General features: G+C 40.7%; 1 protein-coding gene across 1 annotated transcript in view; it reads right to left on the bottom strand.

Moving 5' to 3' along the window:
- The window catches only part of LOC115459199 (UDP-glucose:glycoprotein glucosyltransferase 2-like), a gene marked incomplete at both ends in the record, with an annotated part of 97,910 nt that overhangs the window by 72,136 nt on the left and 700 nt on the right, over positions 1–25,074 (bottom strand). Inside the window, 2 exons of the mRNA XM_030189060.1 lie at positions 13,289–13,388; positions 17,410–17,510. Of these exons, the coding sequence (XP_030044920.1) occupies positions 13,289–13,388; positions 17,410–17,510 (201 nt within the window). The remainder of the gene's footprint in view (positions 1–13,288; positions 13,389–17,409; positions 17,511–25,074) is intronic.

The following is a 25,074-nucleotide window of genomic DNA, read 5'->3' as shown; positions in this document are numbered from 1 at the left end:
TGACCGCTGTGCTTGCCAACAAGGGTTTTGCCACCAAGTATTAGGTCTTGTTTGCCAGAGGGATTAAATACTTATTTCCCTCTGCAGAATGCAAATAAATTCATATACTTTCCACAATGTGATTTTCCGGATTTATTTGTGATGTGCTATCTCTCACTGTTACCAATAACCTACCCTTCAATTATGGGCTGCTCATGTCTTTGTCAGTGGGCAAACTTACAAAATCAGCAAGGGATCAAATACTTATTTCCACCACTGTATATTTTCCACAGACAACAGAAATGATACCCACATAAGTGGGCAATGCCATCACACAGTACCAGGATGCAACAGCTCTCTCAGAACTGAAAACTTGGGGGTGGGGGGGGGGGAATCAATATTCAAAGCAATCTGAACAGCCAGAACGGTTCCTGGCTATTTGAATTGCTTGTCAGGACTAACCAGGCATTTGCGGTAGCACTTAACCAGATAGTGCCAATGAAGCGCCTAAGTCAAAGCCGGCTAGTTTGGGGACATTCTAGATGCAAAGTCAGCACCTAGCCAGTTAAGAGACAATGAGGCTTATTTTCGAAAGAGAAAAACGCCCAAATTCCGACCTAAATCGGGAGATGGACGTCTTTCCCTTGTGGGTGCCCAAATCGGTATAATCGAAAGCCGATTTGGGCGTTTCCAACTGCACTCCGTCGCGGGAATGCATAAAGTTGATGGGGCGTGTCGGAGGCGTGGTGAAGGCGGGACTGAGGCGTGGTTACCGGCTGAGCAGAGATGTGCGTGCTCGGCCGATAATGGAAAAAAGAAGGCGTTTTCAGAGAGAATTTAGGTCACTTTTGTTGGACCCGTTTTTTTCACGAACATGGTCCCAAAAAAAGTGCCCTAAATGACCAGATGACCACCGGAGGGAACCAGGGATGACCTCCCCTGACACCCCCAGTGGTCACTAACCCCCTCCCACCAAAAAAAAAACGAATGTTAAACACTTTTTTCCAACTTGTAAGCCAGCCTCAAATGTCATCCCCAGCTCCATGACAGCAGTATGCAGGTCCCCTAAGTAATTTTAGTTTAGTTAGTGCTGTGCGGGGACCCATGCAGAGAGGAAAAATCGGAAGAAAAAAAAAAAAAAAACAAGCAAGTGCAGTCAGGGACGTCTAAATTACCAGGATAGTAAAAGGGGGAATCGAACCAGCAACCTTCTGATTACAAGCTCAGTGCTCTAGCCAGTGAGCCACATTATTCAGGTGCCTAGATGTCCTTCCCTTTCCATTAAGTCCCTCCAAGTTTCTGTCAGCCAATCACCGCTGTTTAGCTGACACAGATGTCAGCTAAATGAGCTGTGATTGGCTGACAGAAACTTGGAGAGACTTAATGGAAAGGGAAGGACGTCTAATCAGTGGTGCACTGGCTAGAGCACTGAGTTTGTAATCAAAAGGTTGCTGGTTCAATTCCCCCTTTTACTATCTTTTAATTTGGACGTCCCTGACTGCACTTGCTTGCTTGTTTTTTTTTTCTTCCGATTTTTCCTCTCTGCATGGGTCCCGCGCAGCACCAACTAAAGTAAAATTGCTCTGGGGACCTGCATACTACTGTCATGGAGCTAGGTATGATATTTGAGGCTGGCATAGAGGCATCTCAGGGGGACCAGTGCACTACGAATGCTGGCCCCTCCCACGACCAAATGCCTTGGATTTGGTCGTTTTGAGCTGGGACGCTTCGGTTTCGATTATCGCTAAAAAACAAAAACGCCCTAATCCAATGTATTTTCGAAAAAAAGATGGACGTTCCATTTTTTTCAAAAATACAGTTCGGCCCGCCCCTTCACGGACCCGTCTCGGAGATGGACGTTTTTACAAATGGGCGTTCGCGTTCGATTATGCCCCTCAATATGCAGCACTTAACCAGGTAGGATAACTGCATCAATAGCACCACAGAAAACACAGTCATAGCTTTATGCAGCTCACTGTAGCTAGTTAGGTGCTGAATATCGCATTTAACCAGCTCCGTTATCTGGCCTTGTATGCCTGGATTATTTAATGCCAGGGCTCAGACATGGCTCAGCGTTGACTATCTGGGAATAAAGCCGATGGCAGACAGCAAAATACTGATCACCGCCAGCTGAATATCTTAGTCCTTAGTATAAAATTCTAAGCATACACAGCACTTCCTGCACACTGCAATCTCCTTAGCTCCTCATTTAGTCCAATAGCTCAGGATATGCAACTCTCCGTTATGCTGCCTACAAAAAACGTCTGTTACAGATGAGCATCAATGCTTTTCCACCGACATCAGGACTGAGTCAGGCACACGAGTGGGCGACTCCCAAGCTTAGAGCAACTCATCTGTTTACACATTGGCAACTTTTCAGGAGCAACCTGCAAATATAGTGAAAGGATAACAATATTTTGAGGCATATTTTCAAAGCACTTAGCCTTCCAAAGTTCCACAGAAACCTATGGAACTTTGGAAGGCTAAGTGCTTTGAAAATATGCCTCATTGAATGTCACCCAGACAGAATGGGCAGAACAGCTTGACCAAATACACTACATACAGCAGCAGTGTGAAGTGAATGTATGAAGTAAGGACTAGATTGTTACTTTATAAATAGTATCCAGCAAAGTGGGCATCAGGAGATCCACAGTAGCTGTAGTGGCTCAAATCTAAAGAGATTCACTGTAGAATTAATTTAATGTCGGCATTTACAGTCCACTTAACCTTTAAGTTTAAGGCAGAGTACAGACCAGTTGGAAATTAAATCATACAATAGAACACATTCATATATAGAAAAAATAAATTAAACAGCATAAAGGCAATTAGGAAAGAATGTGTGTACTTTCAGACAGAGTAATGACAATTGAGAAGGCAAGAGTAATCAAAAGGGTTGAGAATATGTATTCGTGATCGAATAGGACCTAAACATTTAAGTGGCTCCTGCGATTGTGTGATGAGGTTATTAGTGTCAGTAGTATGACAGTTGTACAATTATTCCTAGGGTCAGTGGGGTTGCGCTCAGTATTCTATTCTGTGGTCATCTCATCTTCATCTGCTCTGGTTGCCATTGTAGGTGCTATTGGGTCTTTTCCTGGGATTTGCTGTTTTTCTAGGATTCATTGGCATCCCATAGTGTTTTTGAAAAAGCCATGTCTTCAAAAGTCAACAGAAGTTCACGTAATCTCATGTTAATCTAAGCTGTATTGGTAGTGAGTTCCAAAGTACCACCCCTTTCCCTAACAGCATCGAGTTGAATGTCTTTTTGAGACAACACTCTTGTTAGGGGATACCAGTCTGATATCAGTTAAGGATCTAATATCGTCTTGGCTTATAAAGTTTTATTAAGGATTGTAGGTATTCTGGGGCCATCCCATATAGGCATTTGAAAATCATGGTGAGGAGTTTGAACTCCACTCTAGCCTTACAGGGGAGCCAGTGCAATTTCAGCAGGAATGGAGCGGCGGGATCAAACCATTTCCCTCCTCCAATTAGCTTGGCCACAACATAAGAGTAGCCATACTGGGTCAGACCAATGGTCCATCTAGCCCAGTATCAAGTTTCCAACCAGTGGTCAAGCCAGGTCACACGTACCTGGCAGAAACCCAATTATTAGCAACATTCCATGCTACCAATCCTGGGGCAAGCAGCTGCCTCCCCATGTCTGTCTCAATAGCATATAGACTTCTTCTCCAGGAACTTGTCCAAACCTTTTTTAAACCCCGATACGTTAATCGCTGCTAGAACATGCTCCGGCAAAGAGTTCCAGAGCTTAACTATTCACTGAGTGAAAAAATATTTCCTCCTATTTATTTTAAAAATATTTCCACATAACTTCCTTGAGTGTCCCCTAGTCTTTGTACTTTCGGAACAAGTAAAAATCGATTTACTTCTACTCGTTCTACACCACTCAGGATTTTGTAGACCTCAATCACATCACCCCTCATTCATCTCTTTTCCAAGCTGAAGAGCCCTAACCTCTTAGCTTTTCCTCATACGAGAGGAGTTCCATCCCCTTTATTCATTTTGGTCGCTGTTCTTTGAATCTTTCTAATTCTACTATATCTTTTTGAGATATGGCAACCAGAACTGAATGCAATACTCAAGGTGTGGTCACACCATGGAGCAATACAGAGGCATTATAGTATTTCTGGTCTTATTCACCATCCCTTTCCTAATAATTCCTAGCATCCTGCTTGGTTTTTTGGACGCTGCTGCACACAGAGTTTGGCGTATTATATACACCACCACCTAGATCTTTTTCTTGAGTGCTGATCCTCAAGATGGACCATAGCATCAGGTAATTATGATTGGATTATTCTTTGCAATGTACATCATCTTGCATCTGTCCACATTAAATTTCATCTGCCATTTGGTAGCCCAGTTTTCCAATTTCCTAAGGTCTTCCTGCAATATTTCACAGTCCACACGTGTTTTAACAAATCTGAATAGTTTTGTATCATCTGCAAATTTAGTCACCTCACTCGTTGTTTCGATTTCCAGATCATTTATAAATATGTTCAATAGTACCACTCCCAGCACAGATCCCTGCAGCACTCCACTATTCACCCTCTTCCATTGAGAAAAATGGTTATTTAACCCTACCCTCTGTTTCCTGTCCAAAAACCAATTCCTAATCCACAGGACATTTGACTCCTAGTCCATGACTTTTTAATTTTCAGAGGAGTCTCTCATGAGGAACTTTGTCAAAAGCTTTCTGAAAATCCAGATACACTACATCAACTGGCTCACCTTTATCCACATGTTTATTCACGCCTTCAAAGAAATGAAGCAAACTTGTGAGGCAAGACTTCCCTTGGCTGAACCCATGCTGACTCTGTCCCATCTTCCGAAGACTTCTGAAAACAGACCTTTTCAAGAAGGCCTACAACAAATATCCAGCTTAAATACTAAATACTAACATTATACACGATCTATACAAATGCGAACTTCTATCACTTGACTGTTCAACCTCTTTGCTATTATGATCAAACACTATCTCTCTATCCTTATGCTGAACAGAACTTCTCAATAGACAATGAACTAACGTCTGTTACAATCTAACCTATTACTCAGGAACCTTCTTGAACTACCACAATGTATTTTTACCATGCATGTATTACTCAGGATCTTCTTGAACTACCAGAATTTATTCTTTACCATATATGTATCACATGGTTTATATATATATATATAGATCACGATTATTCCATATACACTATGTCCCATATATGTTACCATGCATGTATACACCATGAACGTTACCATGTATGTATGCTCCTTAATGCAATACCAATTGTAATTCTGTTAACCGGAAATGGCAACCGCCATTACAGAAAAATATATACAATAGTTTCACTCCTGCTGTATGCTTTGTAGAATTATGCACCACTATGAACTAAAATATATAAATTATATAGAAAAAATAGCCTCAAAGGCCCAGGGAACCTCGAATTAGGACTCCACTGAGATGGCCACATCATAGGCTCCTCCTACCTTCCGAAAAAACCTCCACAGGTACCTAAAAAAACTCCCTACCCAGGGGAGAAAAAAGGCCCTGTGAGACAAAAAAAACGGAAAGTGGAGTCATTCAATTATTTATTAAGAAGTCCAAATGAGTGCTCAGCTCTACAAAGAATACTAAATGGAAGAAAAGAATTTGTATAGTCACTTCAAAAAAACCTCTTAATAATGTGAAAAAACAATTTTAAATAGGAACGCAATTGTGTATAGGACTCATCTAAAGGAGTCCATTCCGATATTCAAAAGCAAACACTTATCTTGAGACGTCTCAAGATAAGTGTTTGCTTTTGAATATCGGAATGGACTCCTTTAGATGAGTCCTATACACAATTGCGTTCCTATTTAAAATTGTTTTTTCACATTATTAAGAGGTTTTTTGAAGTGACTATACAAATTCTTTTCTTCCATTTAGTATTCTTTGTAGAGCTGAGCACTCATTTGGACTTCTTAATAAATAATTGAATGACTCCACTTTCCGTTTTTGTCTCACAGGGCCTTTTTCTCCCCTGGGTAGGGAGTTTTTTTAGGTACCTGTGGAGGTTTTTTTCGGAAGGTAGGAGGAGCCTATGATGTTGGCCATCTCAGTGGAGTCCTATTCGAGGTTCCCTGGGCTTTGAGGCTATTTTTTCTATATAATTTATATATTTTAGTTCATAGTGGTGCATAATTCTACAAAGCATACAGCAGGAGTGAACTATGTATATATTTTTTGTATATTATTGCACTCCAGACAATTGAGAAAAATTGTTGTGAACCGCCATTACAGCAAATGTAAGCCACATTGAGCCTGCAAATAGGTGGGAAAATGTGGGATACAAATGCTACAAATAAATAAATAAAATTAAACCATGTTTGTCTATGTGTTTCTGCAATTTTATTCTTTATAATAGTTTTAACTATTTTGCCCGGCACTGACTTCAGGCTTACCGGTCTGTAATTTCCCAGATCATTCCCAGAACCCTTTTTAAAAATTGGCTTCACACTGGCCACCCTCCAATCTTCAGGTACTATGGACGATTTTAATGACAGGTTACATATTGCTAACAGCAAATCAGCAATTCATGCTTCAAGTTCTTTTGAGTACCCCTTGGATGTATGCCATCCGGTCCAGGTGATTTACTGCTCTTTATTTGTAAATTTGGCTCAGTACATCTTCCAGGGTCACCAAGATTTCTTTCAGTTCCTCCGCATCATCACCCTTGAAAGCCATTTCTTGTACAGGCAGATCTCTTACATATTCTTTTGTAAAGACAAAAGCAAAGAATTCATTCAGTTTCTCTGCTAGGGTCTTGTCCTCTGTGACAGCCTCTTTTGTTCCTTCGTGATCTAACGGTCCTACGGATTCTCTCGTTTTCTATTACATGTTACTTCCTCATTAGTTTTGTCAGGGAAGCCCAGGTATATTATACTGCAGTAATCTAAGATTGTTAGGATCAAGGCTTGAACTATGATTTCGAAGTGTGTTGTGTCTAGCAAATGTTTGATATGGCGAAGGAGTTTCAATTGCAGAAACACTTGCATAGCACGTTGTTTATTTGTGTTGCCATGGTTAAATGAGAGTCTAACCAGATATCAAGCAATTTTATCTGTTTTTAGGGTTATGGTTGATCCTGCTAGCGTAGGTTACTGGTTGGGTGGTTTAAAGAGATTCATTCCCAATCCATATTATGATGGTCTTGTCTGGGTTTATGTTCAGATCCAGGGCACAGAACCATGCAAATAATGAGTCAAAGACCTCGTTCATTAGTGTGTATGCTGTGGTGAGGTCTTTCTAAGGGAAGAGAACATGATGTCATTGGCATGAGAGAAGTATCTTAACTCCAAGGGCTTTAGAATTTTCCCCATCCCTCCAAAGATAAAGTTGAAGACATAGTACATAGTACATAGTAGAGTGACGGCAGAAAAGACCTGCACGGTCCATCTAGTCCTGCCCACGATAAACTCATATGTGTATACCTTACCCTGATTTGTACTGTCTGTTCCAGGGCACAGCCTATAAATCTGTGCAGCATTATTTCCCATCTCCCAACCACCATCCCTCCTCCCATCACCGGCTCCGCACAGACCCCTATAAAAAAGTCTCCCTCCCCACCTAGCCTCATCACCACCAACCCCTCTTCCCCCTGCCACCCAATTTCAGTTAAGCTTCTGTGGATCCATTCCTTCTGCACAGGATTCCTTTATGCCTGTCCCACGCATGCTTGAATTCCGTTACCGTTTTCATCTCCACCACCTCCCGCGGGAGGGCATTCCAAGCGTTCACCACCCTCTCTGTGAAGAAATACTTCCTGACATCTTTCCTGAGTCTGCCCCCCTTCAATCTCATTTCATGTCCTCTCGTTCTACCGCCTTCCCATCTCCGGAAAAGATTCGTTTGCGGATTAATACCTTTCAAATATTTGAACGTCTGTATCATATCACCCCTGTTCCTCCTTTCCTCCAGAGTATACATGTTCAGGTCAGCAAGCCTCTCTTCATACGTCTTGGAACGCAACTCCCATACCATCCTCGTAGCTTTTCTTTGCACCGCTTCCATTTTTTAACATCCTTCGCAAGGTACGGCCTCCAAAACTGAACACAATACTCCAGGTGGGGCCTCACCAACGTCTTATACAGGGGCATTAAAACCTCCTTTTTCTGCTGGTCACACCTCTCTCTATACAGCTAGCAACCTTCTCGCTACGGCCACCGCCTTGTCGCACTGTTTCATCGCCTTCAGGTCCTCAGATACTATCACCCCAAGATCCCTCTCCCGTCCGTGTCTATCAGGCTCTCCCCACCTAACACATACGCCTCCCTTGGATTTCTACTCCCTAAGTGCATCACTTTGCATTTCTTCGCATTGAATTTTAATTGCCAAACGTTAGACCATTTTTCCAGCTTCTTCAGATCTTTTTTCATGTTTTTCACTCCCTCCGGGGTGTCCACTCTGTTGCAAATGGGGACAAATGGGGACAGGGGTGAACCTCGTGGTACCCCCATATTTCATGGTCAGGGTGTGAGAGAGAGTGTTGCCATTTGACCTGGATTGATCTGTGTTGCAGAAAACCTGTGAATCACCTTAGGGCTTTCCCAGTGACTCTCATTTCTGTTAGCATTCCTAATAACTAGTTGTGGTTCACAAGGTCGAAGGCAATGGAAAGGTCTACCTACATTATGGTCCTTCTTGAGCAATAAGCAAAATTCTGTTAGGAGCCCTGCTATTAGTGTTTCCATGATAAAATGGGGCGGAATCCCGATTGCATGGAGTCGAGTAGGTAATGTTGGTCTATGTAGCCCTGGAACTGTTTTGCAACTATTGATTCCATTGTTTTTGTTAGAGTAGGTATGTAGGAAAGGAGCCTATGTTTAGCAAGGATTCTACTATCATTCTGATGTGCTCTACCATTGATGATGGAGCATGTTTGAGCACTTTGGCCTTGAAGGGATCAAGTGTGCAAGAGCCCTTAGAGAATTTTGACAGGGTGAATTTGAATTTGTTTGCTTCTAGTGAGTTGAAGGATGACCAATTCCTATCGACTGGGCAGGAGTCTTCTGTGTGATGGACATTCTCCCTCTCCTTTAGCAATGGTTTTGGGATGGATTTGAGTAGTTTCTTGACCTTGGACTGGAAGTACTCTGCAAATGCATCCAAGGAGAGCTCTGTTTAACCGGTCGGATGCAGGGGATTTTGTCAAGGATCTGACCGGTTGGAAGAGTGCACATGAAGAATTGCTGCTGTTGGTGATTTTGTGGGAGTAGTATCTTTGTTTCTTCATTCCTTTCATATTTTTGTACCTCTTTATTTGAGCTCTCCAGGGATACTCATAATTTTGTAACTCTTTCAGCTCTTCAGAGATCTGTCTTTAGACTTCTGTGTTTTCGACTAGATCCTTTCCAGTTGTCTACAAGATTTTTTTTTAGCAATTTCAATTCTTGCATATACCAGGGATTTATGGCCAATTTAGGGACTTTTCTTTCTACCAACAGCACCATGACATCCAGGGATGCTTTGATAGCTGAGTTCCAATTGTTCACCAGCTCCTCTGGCTTGGAATTTGGCCATTTGTGCAATCTCAAGGTTACTTGCCACAGTCTTTCTCCAATTATTTTACCTCTTGATATTGTTTCACTGTTTTGCGCTCTGTGTGGTGTGGGTAATGGGAAGGTGGAATTCTGGAAGTTTGTTGTCAGACCAGATGAGGAGCAATAGTTTGTTCAGAATAAGATGCAGGATGCTAGTCAATTTGATAGAGTTCTTTTGGAAACTGGAATGCCTATTCTGTTAGAGGTAAAGGAGGCAAAGCGCTGTACAGATATTCTGATGGATTCACTTCTTTACAGATAGTAAGAGAGGGACTGTTTACAGTCCAGAGTGTGGTGGACTTTTTTTGCATAGATTCTTTGCCTTTGGATAGAACATAGGAAGCACTATTTCCATCAGGCATAGAAATGTGTTACCATCGTAGGTAAAAACTTGGGATGAGTTTGGAAACTACATTGTAACAATGAAATTAAGTGTATATCTCATAGATTACCAAGGCTTGAAGTTCACTTATGTTTCTAGCTAACTGCTACCTTCCAAGTACAATCCTGTTATAGAATTGCTCTTGTGACAGAGTTGTGGCCAACTGTAAAGCACCAGATGGAAAATCTCTTCTATTTGAAAGTCTGTCCAGTGGCATAAAAAGCTTTCACGTACTATGTCCAGAATTATGTCTATGAACAAAATGTTTATAGGGCACACAGCAGATTTCTGAAAGTTGACAATGAAGCCCAAACCTCAGGAGCAGGTGGTTTGTTTTGCCTCAGAGGGTTAAAGCAAGTATTTCCAAAATGGTAATTATGAGCCATACATCAAGATAGAGAAAGCCTTTATTTGTACAGATGGGCATCCATCATTATGAGGCATTTTGTGAAGATTATGGGAACCAAAAGGCAAAAATAGCAATGTATTAATAGCAGTTGTTATGAAAGCAGAAGTATTTTTTGTAACAAGGATGAGACTTTGAGTTGGTAGTGCCTCAGGATCTTAAGGCAACAAAAGAATGTGACAAGGCAGTGACTGAAGCCAGAAGGCTGCATAGAGAGGCATATCCAGTAGAAGAAAGGTGGTGGTAATGCTCCTGTACAAGTCATTGTTGAAGCCCCATCTGGAGTATTATAGCCTCCAAAATCGAACACATCTTGCTAAAGACATCAAAAAGATTTGATGTGATTCAGAATAGAGACCTGCTTGGGAACTGGGTTCGCAAGAATTCCCCTCTGAGTCTGCGGGACTACTGCAGGGACGGAAGCAGTTCTGCGGGGTTCCCATGGGGATGGAAGCAGGTCTGCGGGGTTCCCGTGGAAGTGTCAGCTACACCGGCACCAGCCTCTCACCTACTAAGTACCAAGTTCTTTGAATGCCGCTGTCTCCTCCTCTTTGCTTTAACAGTGCTGATGTGGAAAGTCTTCCATTAACCCTCTCTGCTCCCGGGCTGATGCACAAGACTCAGCTCTGCCACAGGCATGACCATCAGAGGTCACCTGACCTATTGCAATGTGCATGTGGTGACCTCTCAGTACACAGTGACAGCAAATCAGAGACGGCCTTCCATATGTGCACCAGAGTGTTCCAAGTTCTAACATTCTTCCTTGCCTCTTGTGCTGCGGCTTCAACCCAGAAAGAAAGAATTGACCAGAATTTTTAGGAACCATTAAATTCTTGCAGGGATGGGCAAGATTCCAGCGGGGATGGGTTAGATTTCTATCCCCATGCAACTCTCTAGTTCAGATAAAAATGATATGGGGTTTGTGCCAAAAGATGTACGAGAAGATACTTGAAGTCCTGAATATATACACCTTAGAGGAAAGGAGGGATGGAGGAACATACTACAGACTTTTAAATACTTAAAAGGTATTAATATACAAACTAATCTTTTTCAGAAATGGAGAAGCAGTAGAACTAGAAATGAGTTGAGGTAGTAGGGTGGCAGACTCTGAAATACCGCAAGGATGCCGCTTGGGGCAGGAGCAAGTGGGGTTCGCTCCTGCCCCATCATCCACACTAGACTATCAGGGACTTAGGTACGTCCAAGAAGGCTTATCGTGAGTGGCAGAAAAGAGTTCCTATAGACCGGGGGAGAGGGGGGTAGGAGGGAGGATCAGAGGGGGTTGGTATGACTTCAGACCAGGACCCAGAAGTTAACCGGGCAATGGCTGATATTCACACTGGGGCTCAGTTAATTCTCCACATAAAGCAAGGGCAGACTTTTTTCTGTCTTAACTATCTGCGGTTGCTCAATTGGTTACTGGACTCAAAGTTGCTGCTAACTATCTAAGCTTCTATGCCACCTTAACTCTGCCCCCAGAATGCCCATGACCAAGCTGATTTCAGAATGGGTGGCTAAAGGGGATATTCAATGGAACTGTCCGTTAAGTGCTGCTGAATTATCTCCGGATAACCCCGTATAAGCAATTTAAATTGCCTTCTCCTGGTAGTCTAAATTGCTTTGAATATCAACTCCTATATTTACATGTTCCAATAATGAATTAAATATAGCAGCAAATGCTCAGAACTGCTGATATGAAAACAGGAAACAGTAAACTGAAACAGAACATTTAGGGAGAATCCAAAGCAATTTTATGAGGAATTGGAAAAGAACTTTAGTTTGGTTAGTGCAGCGGGCTTTGATCCCAGCATCCTGGGTTTGATTCCCACTACAACTCCTTGTGACCTTGGGCAAGTCATTTAACCCACCATAGCCTCAGGTACAAAAACCGATATTGTGAGCCCTCTAGGGACAGAGAAAGTACCTGCTTATAATGTGTCATTGTTCTCTGCCTTGATGGTTAATCAGATGATAAATACCAGAAATAAACTTTAGCAGCATTAAAATACCACCTACTAAAACTGAAACAGAAAAACTTTATAGAAACTTACAAAAGGATCCAAACAGCACATAACTGTTACCCAGTATATAGAAAATTCCGAGAATGATTAACATCAAAATAACAGAAAAGCCTAAAGTGACAGGAATGGGATTTGATATACTGCCCTTCTGTGGTTACAATCAAAACGGTTTATGTATTATATGCAGGTACTTTTTTTTTTTTTAACCTGAGGCAATGGAGGGTTAAGTGACTTGCCCAGTGTCACAAGGAGTTGAAGGGGGAATCAAACTGAGTTCTCCAGGTCCTCAGGCCACTGCATTAACTATTAGACAACTTCACAACAGTTCGAACTCAATTTAAGAGCACAGCACTAGTAGAGCACCCAATTCTTGGTTCAAACAAATAACCTTAGAGGCCAACCCGAATTTCGTTTTTGGTGTCGAAACCAGCCTGAAATCTGTGTTCAGACTTATTTCAAAACTTTGTGGGCATTCCCTACTCCCTCCCGACTCCGCCTCCCTCTGACAAAAAACAGCTCCCCTCCTGAGCCCACCCCCTAAGAGGTAGTCCTCTCCTGGGCCTAACATTGTTGGTGGGTAGTTGCATAGAAGCATCCCCACTTGCCCTTGAGTACAGCTGGCTCTAGGAAAAATGCTGCTGGAGGTCCCGGCAGCCCTTTTGAGTCTAGAACCAGCACCAGCAGGAGCAACTGATTATTTTACTGTGAGACACTTCGAGACTCCATCTCCAACCTTTTTCTCTTTCATCCTAATAACGTATATTAAAAACCAACAAAGCTCTTTCCATCATGAAAATTCAAACTAAAGAACAGCATTCCCATAAATGAATTGAAAACATGAATAGGAGTAAACTAAAATCTATTCAGTATTACATTTCAAAAAGGCACATTAAAAATTTTTTTTTACCGTACCTGGCCTTGATTGGGAAATTCTGACTAATGTCTCTCAATATATTTAATGCATCATAAACAGGAGAGGAGACAATTCTAGAAGCTGCTTGAAAGCTTAGATCTGGAAGAAAAAATAATCACTGTAGATTAATTACTAGTAAATCAATACTATTGCATGACACTCTTCATTGTGTAAAAGTACATATACACTTGGGAAAACTTATAATAAACACTAGGGTAGATATTAAAAAGATTTATTCAGGTTACTTCGGGACTAATCTGGACAAATCAATTATTATTATTATTTTTTTAATTTCCCACCATCTACTCCATACAGTTTTTCAGTCAACTAGTTGGCTTGAAACAAAGTATCAAATTATTCTTGGGCAGAGGTGTGTTATGAGTGTGGTTAAAGTAGAGAATGACACGGAGACGGGGACCCGCAGTAACTGCGAGGATGGGAAGGGGACAGCAACAGATCCCATGGGGACGGGGCGGGGATGGAGACAGAGCCCGTGAGTTTGTCCCCGTGTCACTTTCTACTTTGAAGCCTGTTAATGAACTGGACTGTTATTTATGTTTCATTGATGCAGATGACAATATTTTTATTTTTTGGAAAAACAAGCAAACATGCTGGCCACAGCTAGCAAAATTTGCATGGGGGGATCCTGTACATCCTGCTACCAGCACATCTTCTAATAAGACAACTTCCATTGCATGAGGGACTGTGGAAGACAGGAGAGATAATTGAATCCTGAGATTGTTGATGACTTCTTATTCATCCACAGATTAAAAATCATAACAGTGCTTCATAGGGCATATTTCTCCCCTCTAGGGCATACAGAACGGGTTGTATTTTGTACCTCTGGACATTTTAACAGGGTGGATTAGGATTCCTTGGGGTGGCAGAAGCCAGCTATTGTTGGGGTTGGAAGGGTAGAGGGTGATGGGAGGGTTTATTATAGTTGCTCACTGTTATTACTGTTTCCTATTTGTAATTTATACACAACAGTTGCACAGCATATTGTTCCTTTTTATACTTTAATAAAAATTTAAATATAAAATCATAAGTGTTTGAGGATTATGCAGATGAGAACAGAGCCCACAGGGAAGGGACGGGGACAGAACATGCATGGACGGGGCGGGGACAAATTTTATCCCCGTGCCATTCTCTAGGTTCAAGTTAACCAATGAATTAAGCTGCACAAATAACTGTCCTAAAGTTAACAGGGTATTCAGCAGCCTGATTTAACCAGTTAGTCACTTAATCTCTTTCCGACCATATACAAACACATTTCATCAACCTGGTAATTCAAACCTTTTATTTACTGGTGCTGGAATCCATAATATATATGTAAAAAATTAGATTTTCTCCTTCCATAAAGTCATCATACAAAAAATATACAATTTAGAACAAGCATAAGCATGCAAGAATGTACCTAAAAATGCTGTATAATTTTGAATCTTGAGAAGATGCCACTTGCTACTAATTGCATTTGCACTAAAATGCATTCAACATCAAATTCCACACAAACTAACTTAAATAGAAGATTTTTTTTTTTGGGGGGGGGGGGGGAATTATCAATACGGGTTACTGTTAAGACATTTTATTTTATTGCTAACCCCAGTTATCAGCAACCATGTCTCACTGAATAAAATGGGTCCTGTGCTTAATGGTAGCCAACATTTATAACTATGCCCCCATAGAATCCCATAAAAAGCAACTGGACGTGTTTATTGGCATAAAGGATTCAGAAAATTCACCCTTATCATCAGTCTTTATATTACTTTTAGCTTGATGAATTGTGACAAGAGATGGAAACAAAAAGGTTTTTCCTGTTTTGCGTCTGTGAGGAAAAAATGTTTTCTAGATTTGGCCCTGCCCACACCACCTCAAAATTAACACTTTCACAGGTGCAACAAGAGTTGATATATTCACTACTCCTTTACTAATCATAGAAGTAAAACAAAAATTAAACAGAATATAAGATCTTTTTATTAGACTAACTTAATATAATAGGGCACAATATTCAGTTATTAAATAGTAGTGGGGCAGTTGTGAATGGGTAATTTTGGGAGTAGTGAAGTTTTTAGGATAGTGGGGCATTTTGTAAAGGGGGTACATTTGGGAAGTGGAGTAGTCTGCAGAGTGGTGGAACAGCTGCAGGAGCTAGTCTGGAGTTAGGACAGTAGAAAACAGGGACAAGCTTATTTCTCTTGAACCCTAGGTCCGATTTGGCCAGTTTTCAAACTCGATGTATATTTTTACCTATGTTTCCTACATACGTTTCATCCCATTCCCTTAAAATTAACAGAGCGCTATTTTGTTACCAGACTTAAACGGATGTCCAGACATCATCAATCCCTTTTAAATAATTATTTCCAACTTCCATTGGGTTGAAGAATAAAAATATCATAGCTAGACACACGTTTGACGAGATAAGACTTCAAGATGGCAAGCAAGACTTGTGCATTTTCATCATACCCTCTTGTGCACTGACTTTACCACCAGACAAATATGGATGGACCCCAGACTGCCTCTCCAGTGAAACCCAGTAAGACAAAGACTTGCAAATACTTATCAAAAGGTTTTGTAAACAGTATCAGAAAGGATATACTGTATGAACAGGACAACAAAAACTTTTTCTAACATAATACATATTTATAATAGTTCCTCAAAAAAACTTTTTTTATATTGTGTATTTTTGGTAAACATGTATTTTGGTCTCCTCGTTCCATTATCAAGGACAGTGGCTCCCAAACCTGGTCCTGGAGGCACCGCAGCCAGTCAGATTTTCAGAATATTCACAATTAATATCATGAAAGAGATTTGAATGCAGTGGTGACAGTGTATGCAAGTCTCTCTCATGAATAGCCATTGTGGATATCCTGAAAACCTGACTGGCTGGGGTGCCTCCAGGACCAGGTTTGGGAGCCACTGTCCTTGATAATGGAACGAGGATTCCAAAATAACTGTTTACCAAAACAGGTGCCTCCAGGACCAGGTTTGGGAAGCAGTGATCTAGGAGTTATCCTTGATTCTTATCTTGTTTTTTCACAAGACATGTATTCAGTTCTTAAAGCATTTCTTTTTTTTTTAAGACAGCTATTTTGTGTATGTAAGTTTATGGATTCAGAGGTTTTACTTACACTTTTATCATGCACATCTTATGTCTCGAATAGATTACTGCAATGTGATCTATGCTGGGATTTCTCAGATTAATCTTAAATATCTACAATATGGCTGCAAAGCAAAAAACGATGAGCTCATGCTACCCCTTTATTTGTAAAACTACATTGGTTCCCAATAGTTTCGGATTCATTTTAAAATTTTGACATTGACTTAAGGCTTCACATAATGGCATTCCAGATTACCTCTCTGTTCTAACGGTACCTTATGCACCACCATGTCTTTTATAGTTTCTTAATGACTGTAGATTATTTCTACCTGGCCTGTTACAGGCATATTGGGAATTTACAGGTCATAGTGCTTTTTATTTTCTAACTCCTAGTTTATTGAACAGTCTACCCTTTTGAGATTAGACTAGAAGTATCTTTTACACAATTTAAATCTAAATTGAAGACCTATTTATTTCCAAAAATTTGGGGGGTTATGGGGACATTGGATGACAGTAAGCATCAATACCTTAAATATCGATTCTGTGAAATGAATTAATCTTTTCTGTAAATAATTGGAGTTCTTTACTATCCGTTATATTTTAGTTTTAATTGTAAATCACCTACATTTGGTTGTGACAGACTGGTGATCCAGCAAATTTTAAAATAAACAAACATGTATATCTGTTTATACAGCAGCCTTATCCAAGGTCCCTCAGAATGTGAAGAAACACATTGATGTAGTTGTCCGCTTTAAGCACTTCTATTTAAAAATATTTTTTCTGAGTTAGCACTTTGATCTTTCATGGTTACAACTTATGGTATGTAAAAAAAAAAAAGGCAGAATCCTTAACCTACTAACTGCTTTTACAGGACAAGGTTTTCCATTCACTAAGATAGACTACAATGGCAAAGTAACGCAAAAAAAAAAATCTGCAAAAGTACCACCACCTTAACACTTCAGTACATTGTTGACATTGAAGATACAATTAATGTCCACAGTAGACAATATACACAAAGCATACCTTGTAACTCCCAGACTTTCAGGGGTACCATGTCATTAGTACTTTCAATAAGATGTTTCCTAAACTCCTTCAGATTATCTTCTAGATCTGGATGTATTTCTCTAGTGGGGGGGGGGAAAAATGAGACACATACACATGGCACTCAGCAATTCCAAAATTTCAATTCCTAGCTTTAACATTTCAGATACAACACACAAACATGTAATTTACTCTGACCACTTTCTATATGATTTTGAAATAATCGCATATTTTCAAAACCTAAACTAAATATACTACGCCAAACCACAGTATCTCAATACATTTGTGTAATCACATCTCAGTAAATACTGCAATCTTATTGCCAGTGAGCATTTTTTAAAAATCTGTAGCTGGTGCTTCCTGTGAACAGCAGGATAAAATCAATCGTGCTGGGGCAACATTATCTGATGGCATGGTGGATGGAATATTGAATTCTAGAGTTAGAAAGGACTAGAATACCAAGTACCACACAACACAATGGTGTGATTTAAATACTAAGATAAGTGTGGAGAGGATTCTGAGGCATTTTTGAATATAAATACCTGTATAATGTCTCTAAACTAAAACTCTCTCCCTTATGTCTTTCCCAAACAAATAGATAAGTTTCCACTGTCAATCTACATGACCTGTAAAGCCAATCGACTATTTAAGAAGTTGTCATATCTAATAATGCAAGTCTTATAAATGGACTAAACCATGGTTCCCAAACTTGCCCAGAGGGCTCCCCGGCAAATCAAGTTTTCAGGATATCCACAATGAAAAAACATGCGATTTGCATTAAGTGGAGGCAATTCCCAGTTTGGGAATCACTGGAGTAAAACATTCAACTTTGACTATAAAAACATAAGGATGATTAGATTTTAAATATTGCTTTACTTTAGTTAGGAAGAGTTGCTTCCATCAAACTGAGAATCATGGCCAAGTTTAATATGTCTTCTAAGCTACATGCATTATTTAGAATAGTGTAAAGTAGTAGATTCTTTCTTATCGCAAGGTTTAAACAACCTCCTCCCATCCAGGCTGTCAAAGAACAAAAAGGTGGAAATTGAGATTACTCCTCCAAGGCCTTGCAAATTTAGCAAAACTAAAGTTGGATGCTTCATACCTCAAAGACACATGATCTAAAATACATAGTTTTTCTACAAAAGTAAAAGGTCAAACAACCTTCATCAAGAATTGAAAAAGTGAGGCTGAACATAAATCTACAGAAAGAAGATGGGTGCTTGGCATAGAAAGATTCAGAATTTCATTTCAGTGGCAGTATATCCTTGACATGGATGTTGCAGCCACCAAACACATCTGGCTGACACAGCTGTACCACACTGCTGGGTGGCGCTGCTGAGTGAAATACTACAGCACAGCCCATCTGGGCAGAGAAGGCGAGCAATAGAACTAGGTGGTGCAGATACACCTGACAGCTGGAAGGCACCCTTATGCAAAACCGCCTTACTTCCGGCTGGCACCACAGAGTAATATGACCAGCTGGGGCAGCTGTATGATATAGCTATCTGGCGCATCAGAGCAAGATAGACAGCTGATGAAGTCAAGCAATGTAACATTGTAGGTGTATGAACTATCAGTTTGGCATAGCCCAATACCTGAACTAACTGGAATCAATGTGCACTAGAGGTGGCTGGAAAAGAAGTGCACTAGACATAGCCAAGAGAATCTGTGAATCAGAGCTAGACAGTGTACTAGAGCAGGTTACAGTAGCTATACCACCTATCTCACATGCACAGCTATGATCTTGAAGTATCTGATGTAACCATAGATAAGGATTAGCTGGAGCAGCAAAAAACACCAGAACTATCTGACAGAGCTGTGCCCTAAAGGTAGCTGGTGTACGTAGCACCAGAACTCAAACCTCCCCTGGTACTGCCATGCACCAGACATAGGTAGTACAATAGAGCTATGTGGTGTAGCTGAGCCATAGAACCAGAGAGTGTAGCCATGCCATAGAGTCAGACTGTGTAGCTGTGTGGCAGAACTGCTGGGTTGGCTGTTTATCAGTTAGATTTCACAGTGCGACTGATTATTAGAGTTAGACAGAGTGGCTGAGAGCTGGAGTTAGATGATGTAGCAGAATATAGCTGGTAGTGCCACTGTGCACTATTGCTGGCTGAAGCAGTTGACTGGTGTGGTGTCCCTTATTGACATGAGAAGCAGCTCTCCAATGCAATTAAAAGGCACAAAAGTGCAATAGAAGCGTTTAGAGATACTACGCCATACAGCTGATAGTGCTTACAACGGTGGCTGAAGGTGGTATGCAATAGCTTTGGAAGGTGTCAGTGTGCAAAACCAGAGGAGTCGTGGAAAACAAACACAGCTAACCTTTAGTAGCTAATTTCCACCACTGTGGAAAGGAGATGGTCACTTAGGGTATGTCACATTGTACATATAAGCACAATGAACTGCTTCTCAAGGCAGGTAACATAGAAGAGTGAACTAAAATATACCCCATTCAAAATACAGCTGAGTGCCACAGCTTGTCAACAGCGCCAACTTTCTTGCTACAAAATACAGCTATTTCCTAGGGCATGAAAAAAAGCCAGAACATACAAGCATATAGCTAGCTGAGTCCACAAGGTGCTCCACTGCATATACCAAAAATGGAATTGAGACCACCACCACCTAGATCATCAAGCTTGTGGCAAGCAGACCTCTGTCCAGTTCCAGTATTTTTGTTCCGTTTTGTTAATATCAGAGAACTCTTCAACCACATGTACTGATGAACTGCTACAACTCTGTAGCCTAGCAACAGTGGAACTCTTTAGCCGAGTTCTAGAACACGTTTTCCCGGGCTGAACAGCTTCCCATAATAAAACAGCCACTAAAAGTGCTAATTATTAAGCATTAGTATTAAGGTTGCTGTGACAGGATGTTATGTTCCGTTATGGGGAGATAAAGACCCCAGGGGAAATGTACCAGGAACTGGTCTTATAGAATGACAACGTGGGTTTTGAAGTTAGTCCTGTGTACCCACTTATACAGTTAGGGTGAATACATTGGGCCTGCATGAGAGGTTGTAGCCTGTCAGGGAAGGCTACATGGAAGGTGGTAGGAGGGGGGGACTAATTCTTCTGGATTCTAGTGATAAAATTCCCTGAGCATGGAAGTGAGGTAGGAATACTTAGCAACTGAACTGAAGAGACATTAGCATCTCATTTGCATAAGATACAGTGGACATTGGCTGGCCAATAAAACCTGAGAAGGGATAAAAAGACCCTTTTAGGCCCCAAAAGGGACAGGGGGAGGGGATATTTGTTTACCCCAGGACTATAAAGGACTAAAAAAGAGCCTGATTGCTGAGGATCCCGGATTCACCATAACTGTGAAGGAGGGTCTAAAGACTTTTGGAGAGATTCTTCTGCAGGAGACTGTTACCAGACGAGTGGACTGACTTTTTGCTGGAAGTACTGCAGTGAATCATGCACTGACTTTGTTGGAATAAGTGGACGCCAAATAAGGAGAACAGTAGATCTACTTCTGGTCAAAGGAGTGAAGCTGGAGGACGACAACGGTCGACAGTTGCCAACTGCATCCAGATTCACTCAACAGTGTTGATCCAGTCCTGAGTTTACCCCACTGCATGCAAAGACTTTTAATCTTTCTTTTCTACGGGGCTGCAATAGGGAAATCAGAACTACAAGGCCCTGCATGCAATTGGGAAAACCCAGGACTAGATCAACTCTGTCAGGCAAATCTGGATCCAGTTGGCAACCTTAGTTAGTATACAGTCGATTCCCCATAACTGGCACAGGGCTCGAGAGAAAAATGCTGCATGCATACAGCCTAGAGATAGTAATCTTGGCAGGTTGCAACTATGTCCTGTGAAAACAAGGAATCAGATTTTCCAGATAGTAGTAGAATATCTAAGCTGCTGTAGTAGACTACAAAAGACAGAGCCATATTGTGAATTATGAGCTTTACACTATCAGACCTGTGAGCTTGGCAGGAGTGCAGGACAATGTAGTGCAGACAGAGCAAGAAGCTTCCTGACCAGCAAGCAACCACTGTAATAAATTTGGCTGAGAAGAAAACAGAACTTACCAGAATTTGAAATTAAACTCTGAAAATGCAGTGGGAGAACAAACTCACCAACAGCCAAAATAAATAAAACTGCTGATGGTGCCTCATCTAAAAGGAAGACTGGTACAGACATAACTCAGTTCTTTTAATTTACTGAGGAAACTGTAGTGAGGGAGGGAGGGAGGAGGGACTTGGCACTGGGACTGTTGCCCCAGCTCCAATACAACATGTGGAAATCTTCATTATGAAGAAAAGGAGCATAATCCTTTCAAAAGAAACCCCCTGGCTCTACTGACTAACAGAAAAAATATGGGTCAGGATCTGGCTGAGAACTAAGCAGGAGATGCACGGTTCATTCATCATCCACTTGGAGACAGTTAATACTGAGCATTCTATGGCTGCACAATCCCCTTTAGGGGCAAAGTACACAGAACTACTTTCTTTCTCTATATCCATCCATTGGTTGATAGACACAACACCCACTTGCCTGGACTGGTCTGGCAAGGAGAAGGAAAGGATCTCCATACACAGCAGATAAAATTGGCTATACAGGTGGTTAATATGTAATCTAAAAGACCAACATAAACAGCTCTCTTATAGCTCAGAAACAAATAAAAGGAGTGTTTGAACATGCACATAAAATTCCCATGCAGCCACCCCCATGTGAGCTTTACCTGTATAATACAAAAAGCTTAGCTTCAAACACATGGAGAAGAGGAAGGGAATATGTGGTTGATTTATCATGTCTAATACTAGCACTGCTCAATCTTCTCCAGGAGGCACCCCTAACCAGTAGGGTACTCAGGATTACCACAATATGGGGGAGAAAGCAGTATAGTGAGGAATGGATCTATGGACTAAGTATGCATATATGCATTTAGTATGATCAAAGACTTCTGATATTTTTACATATATGAAGAACATGCATATATTGGTGTTTAAATGGGCAAGGGTACAAAGAATGCTTTCAGCTCTAACTCCCTCCCTCAGATAGATATCACTTTACCTTATGCTTCAACCATGCTGCCCTAAACAAAATCTAAATAAATATATTGTAAGTGCTGTCTGTTTCTGATTGCAGTTTGATGAACAGCCTTCCGCTAGAGAGACAATAGATACTGGCAGCTTCAGAAAGGCTCTCCTGGCTACAAAGATTGTTTTTCCAAACAATAGCCTGGGAATGTTAAATAAATGATGTCTTTATCTGTGGAGGATTCCAAGTAATGTGATTTGGCAGTGCCCTTAAACTAACTGTGGGATATCCATTTTGCTACTGCAGCTTTGTTTTAAATCTAATCAATTGTTTTAATTGTTAAAACTCAGACTTCACTAACCTAAGACAACAGAAGTTCACTATGCTAACAAAAAAGATCCAATATTAAATCAGACTCAGAAAACACAGACTGTAGTAATCTTAAATCTACAATGAATGATGACTTTTATACTAAAGTTACTGACTCTTTAAGCTTATCACTGAATAAATTGTCATCCAAGCTTTATGTAGGAGATGCTTCCCACATTACACAGAAAATAAGAACATAAGTGTTGCCATACTGAGACAGTCTGAAGGTCCATTAAGCCTAGTATCCTGTTTCCAACAGTGGCCAATCCAGGTCAAAAGTACTTGGCAAGATCCCAGAACAATAAAACAGATTATATGCAGGGGATTTTCCCTAATCCATTTTAATGGCGGCTGATGGACTTTTCTTTTAGGCAATTATCCAAACCTTTTTTAATCCCTGCTAAGCTAACAGCTTTTACAACATTCTTTGGAAATGAATTCCAGCGTTGAAGAAATATTTTCTCCAGTTAGTTTTAAAATTATTACTTAGTACCTAGCTTCATTGCATGTCCCGTAGTCCTATTATTTTTTGATAGGGTAAACAAGTGATTCATTTGACAAAGTACCTCATAAAAGACTCCAGAGGAAACTGGAAAGATAGATATGGAGCATCTGTTTACGCTTTTCAATAATACTAGGACAAGGGGGGCATAAGATGAAGCTGGAGTGCAGTAAGTTTAAAACAAATAAGAGAAAAGTTTTCTTTACTCAGCGCGTAATTCGACTCTGGAATTCGTTGCCGGAGAATGTGGTTAAGGCGGTTAGCTTAGCAGAGTTTAAGAAAGGCTTGGATGGCTTCCTGAAGGAAAAGGCCATAGAATGTTATTAAAGGAACGTAGGGAAAATCCACTATTACTGGCACAAGCAGTACAAAATGCTTTGCTCCGTGGATCTTTTTGGGTGATTGTGACCTGGATTGGCCACTGGTCGGAGACAGGGTGCTGGGCTAGATGGACCTTTGGTCTGTCCCAGTGTGGCGATGTTTATGTCTTATTAAAAACTGGTTAAAAAATAGAAAACAGACAGTAGGGTTAAATTGTCAATATTCTCAATGGAGAAGGGTAGATAGTGGGGTTCCCCAGGGGTCTGTGCTCAGGACTTCTGCTTTTTAACATATTTATAAATGATCTTCAGATGGGAGTAACTAGTGAAGTAATTAAATTTGATGATGACACAAAGTTATTCAAAGTTGTTAAAGCGGAAGAAGATTGTGAAAAATTGCAAGAGGACCCTACAAGACTGGGAGACTGGGCATCCAAATGGCAGATGACGTTTAATGTGAGCAAATGCAAAGTGATACATGTGGGGGAAAAAGGAAGCCGATCTATAGCTACATAATGCAAGGTTCCACATTAGGAGTCACCGACCAGGAAAGGGATCTGGGCATTATCGTTGATGATACGTTGAAATCCTCTGCTCAGTGTGCGGCAGCGGCTAAGAAAGCAAACAGAATGTTAGGAATTAATAGGAAAGGAATAGAAAACAAAAATGAGGATGTTATAATGCCTTTGTCTCGCTCCATGGTGCGAGCACACCTCGAATACTGTGTGCAATTCTGGTCACCACATCTCAAAAAAGATATAGTGGAATTAGAAAAGGTACAGAGAAGGGCGACAAAAATGATAAAGGGGATGGGACAGCTTCCCTATGAGGAAAGGCTAGAGCGGCTAGAGCTCTTCAGCTTGAAGAAAAGACGGCTGAGGGGAGATATGATAGAGGTCTATAAAATAATGAGTGGCGTGGAATGGGTAGACGTGAATCGTTCGTTTACTCTTTCCATAAATACTAGGACTAAGGGAAACGCAATGAAGCTACAAAGTAGTAAAATTTTAAACGAATCAGAGAAAATATTTCTTAATGCAACATGTAATTCAATTCTGGAATTTGTTGCAGTTACCTTAGCAGGGTTTAAAAAAGGTTTGGATAAGTTCCTAAAAGAAAAGTCCATAAGCCATTATTAAAATGGACTTGGGGAAAATCCACTGCTTATTTCTAGGATAAGCAGCATAAAATGTATTGTACTGTTCTGAGTTTTTACCAGATACTTGTAACCTGGATTGGCCACTGTTGGAAACAGGATGCTGGGTTTGATGAAACTTCGGTCTAGTCTGCCCCAGTATGGAAATACTTATATTTGTTGGGTTTTCAGGATTTCCCCAATAAATATTTAATTTATTTATTAGGATTTATTTACCACCTTTTTGAAGGAATTCACTCAAGGCGGTGCACAGTAAGAATAGATCAAACATGAGCAATAGACAATTACAGCAGTAAAA

Source organism: Microcaecilia unicolor, unplaced genomic scaffold (assembly GCF_901765095.1).
Source record: "Microcaecilia unicolor unplaced genomic scaffold, aMicUni1.1, whole genome shotgun sequence".
In the NCBI taxonomy this organism is placed as follows: Eukaryota; Metazoa; Chordata; class Amphibia; order Gymnophiona; family Siphonopidae; genus Microcaecilia; species Microcaecilia unicolor.
Note: the sequence above shows the minus strand (reverse complement) of the source record. Positions and strands in the feature narration are given on the sequence as shown.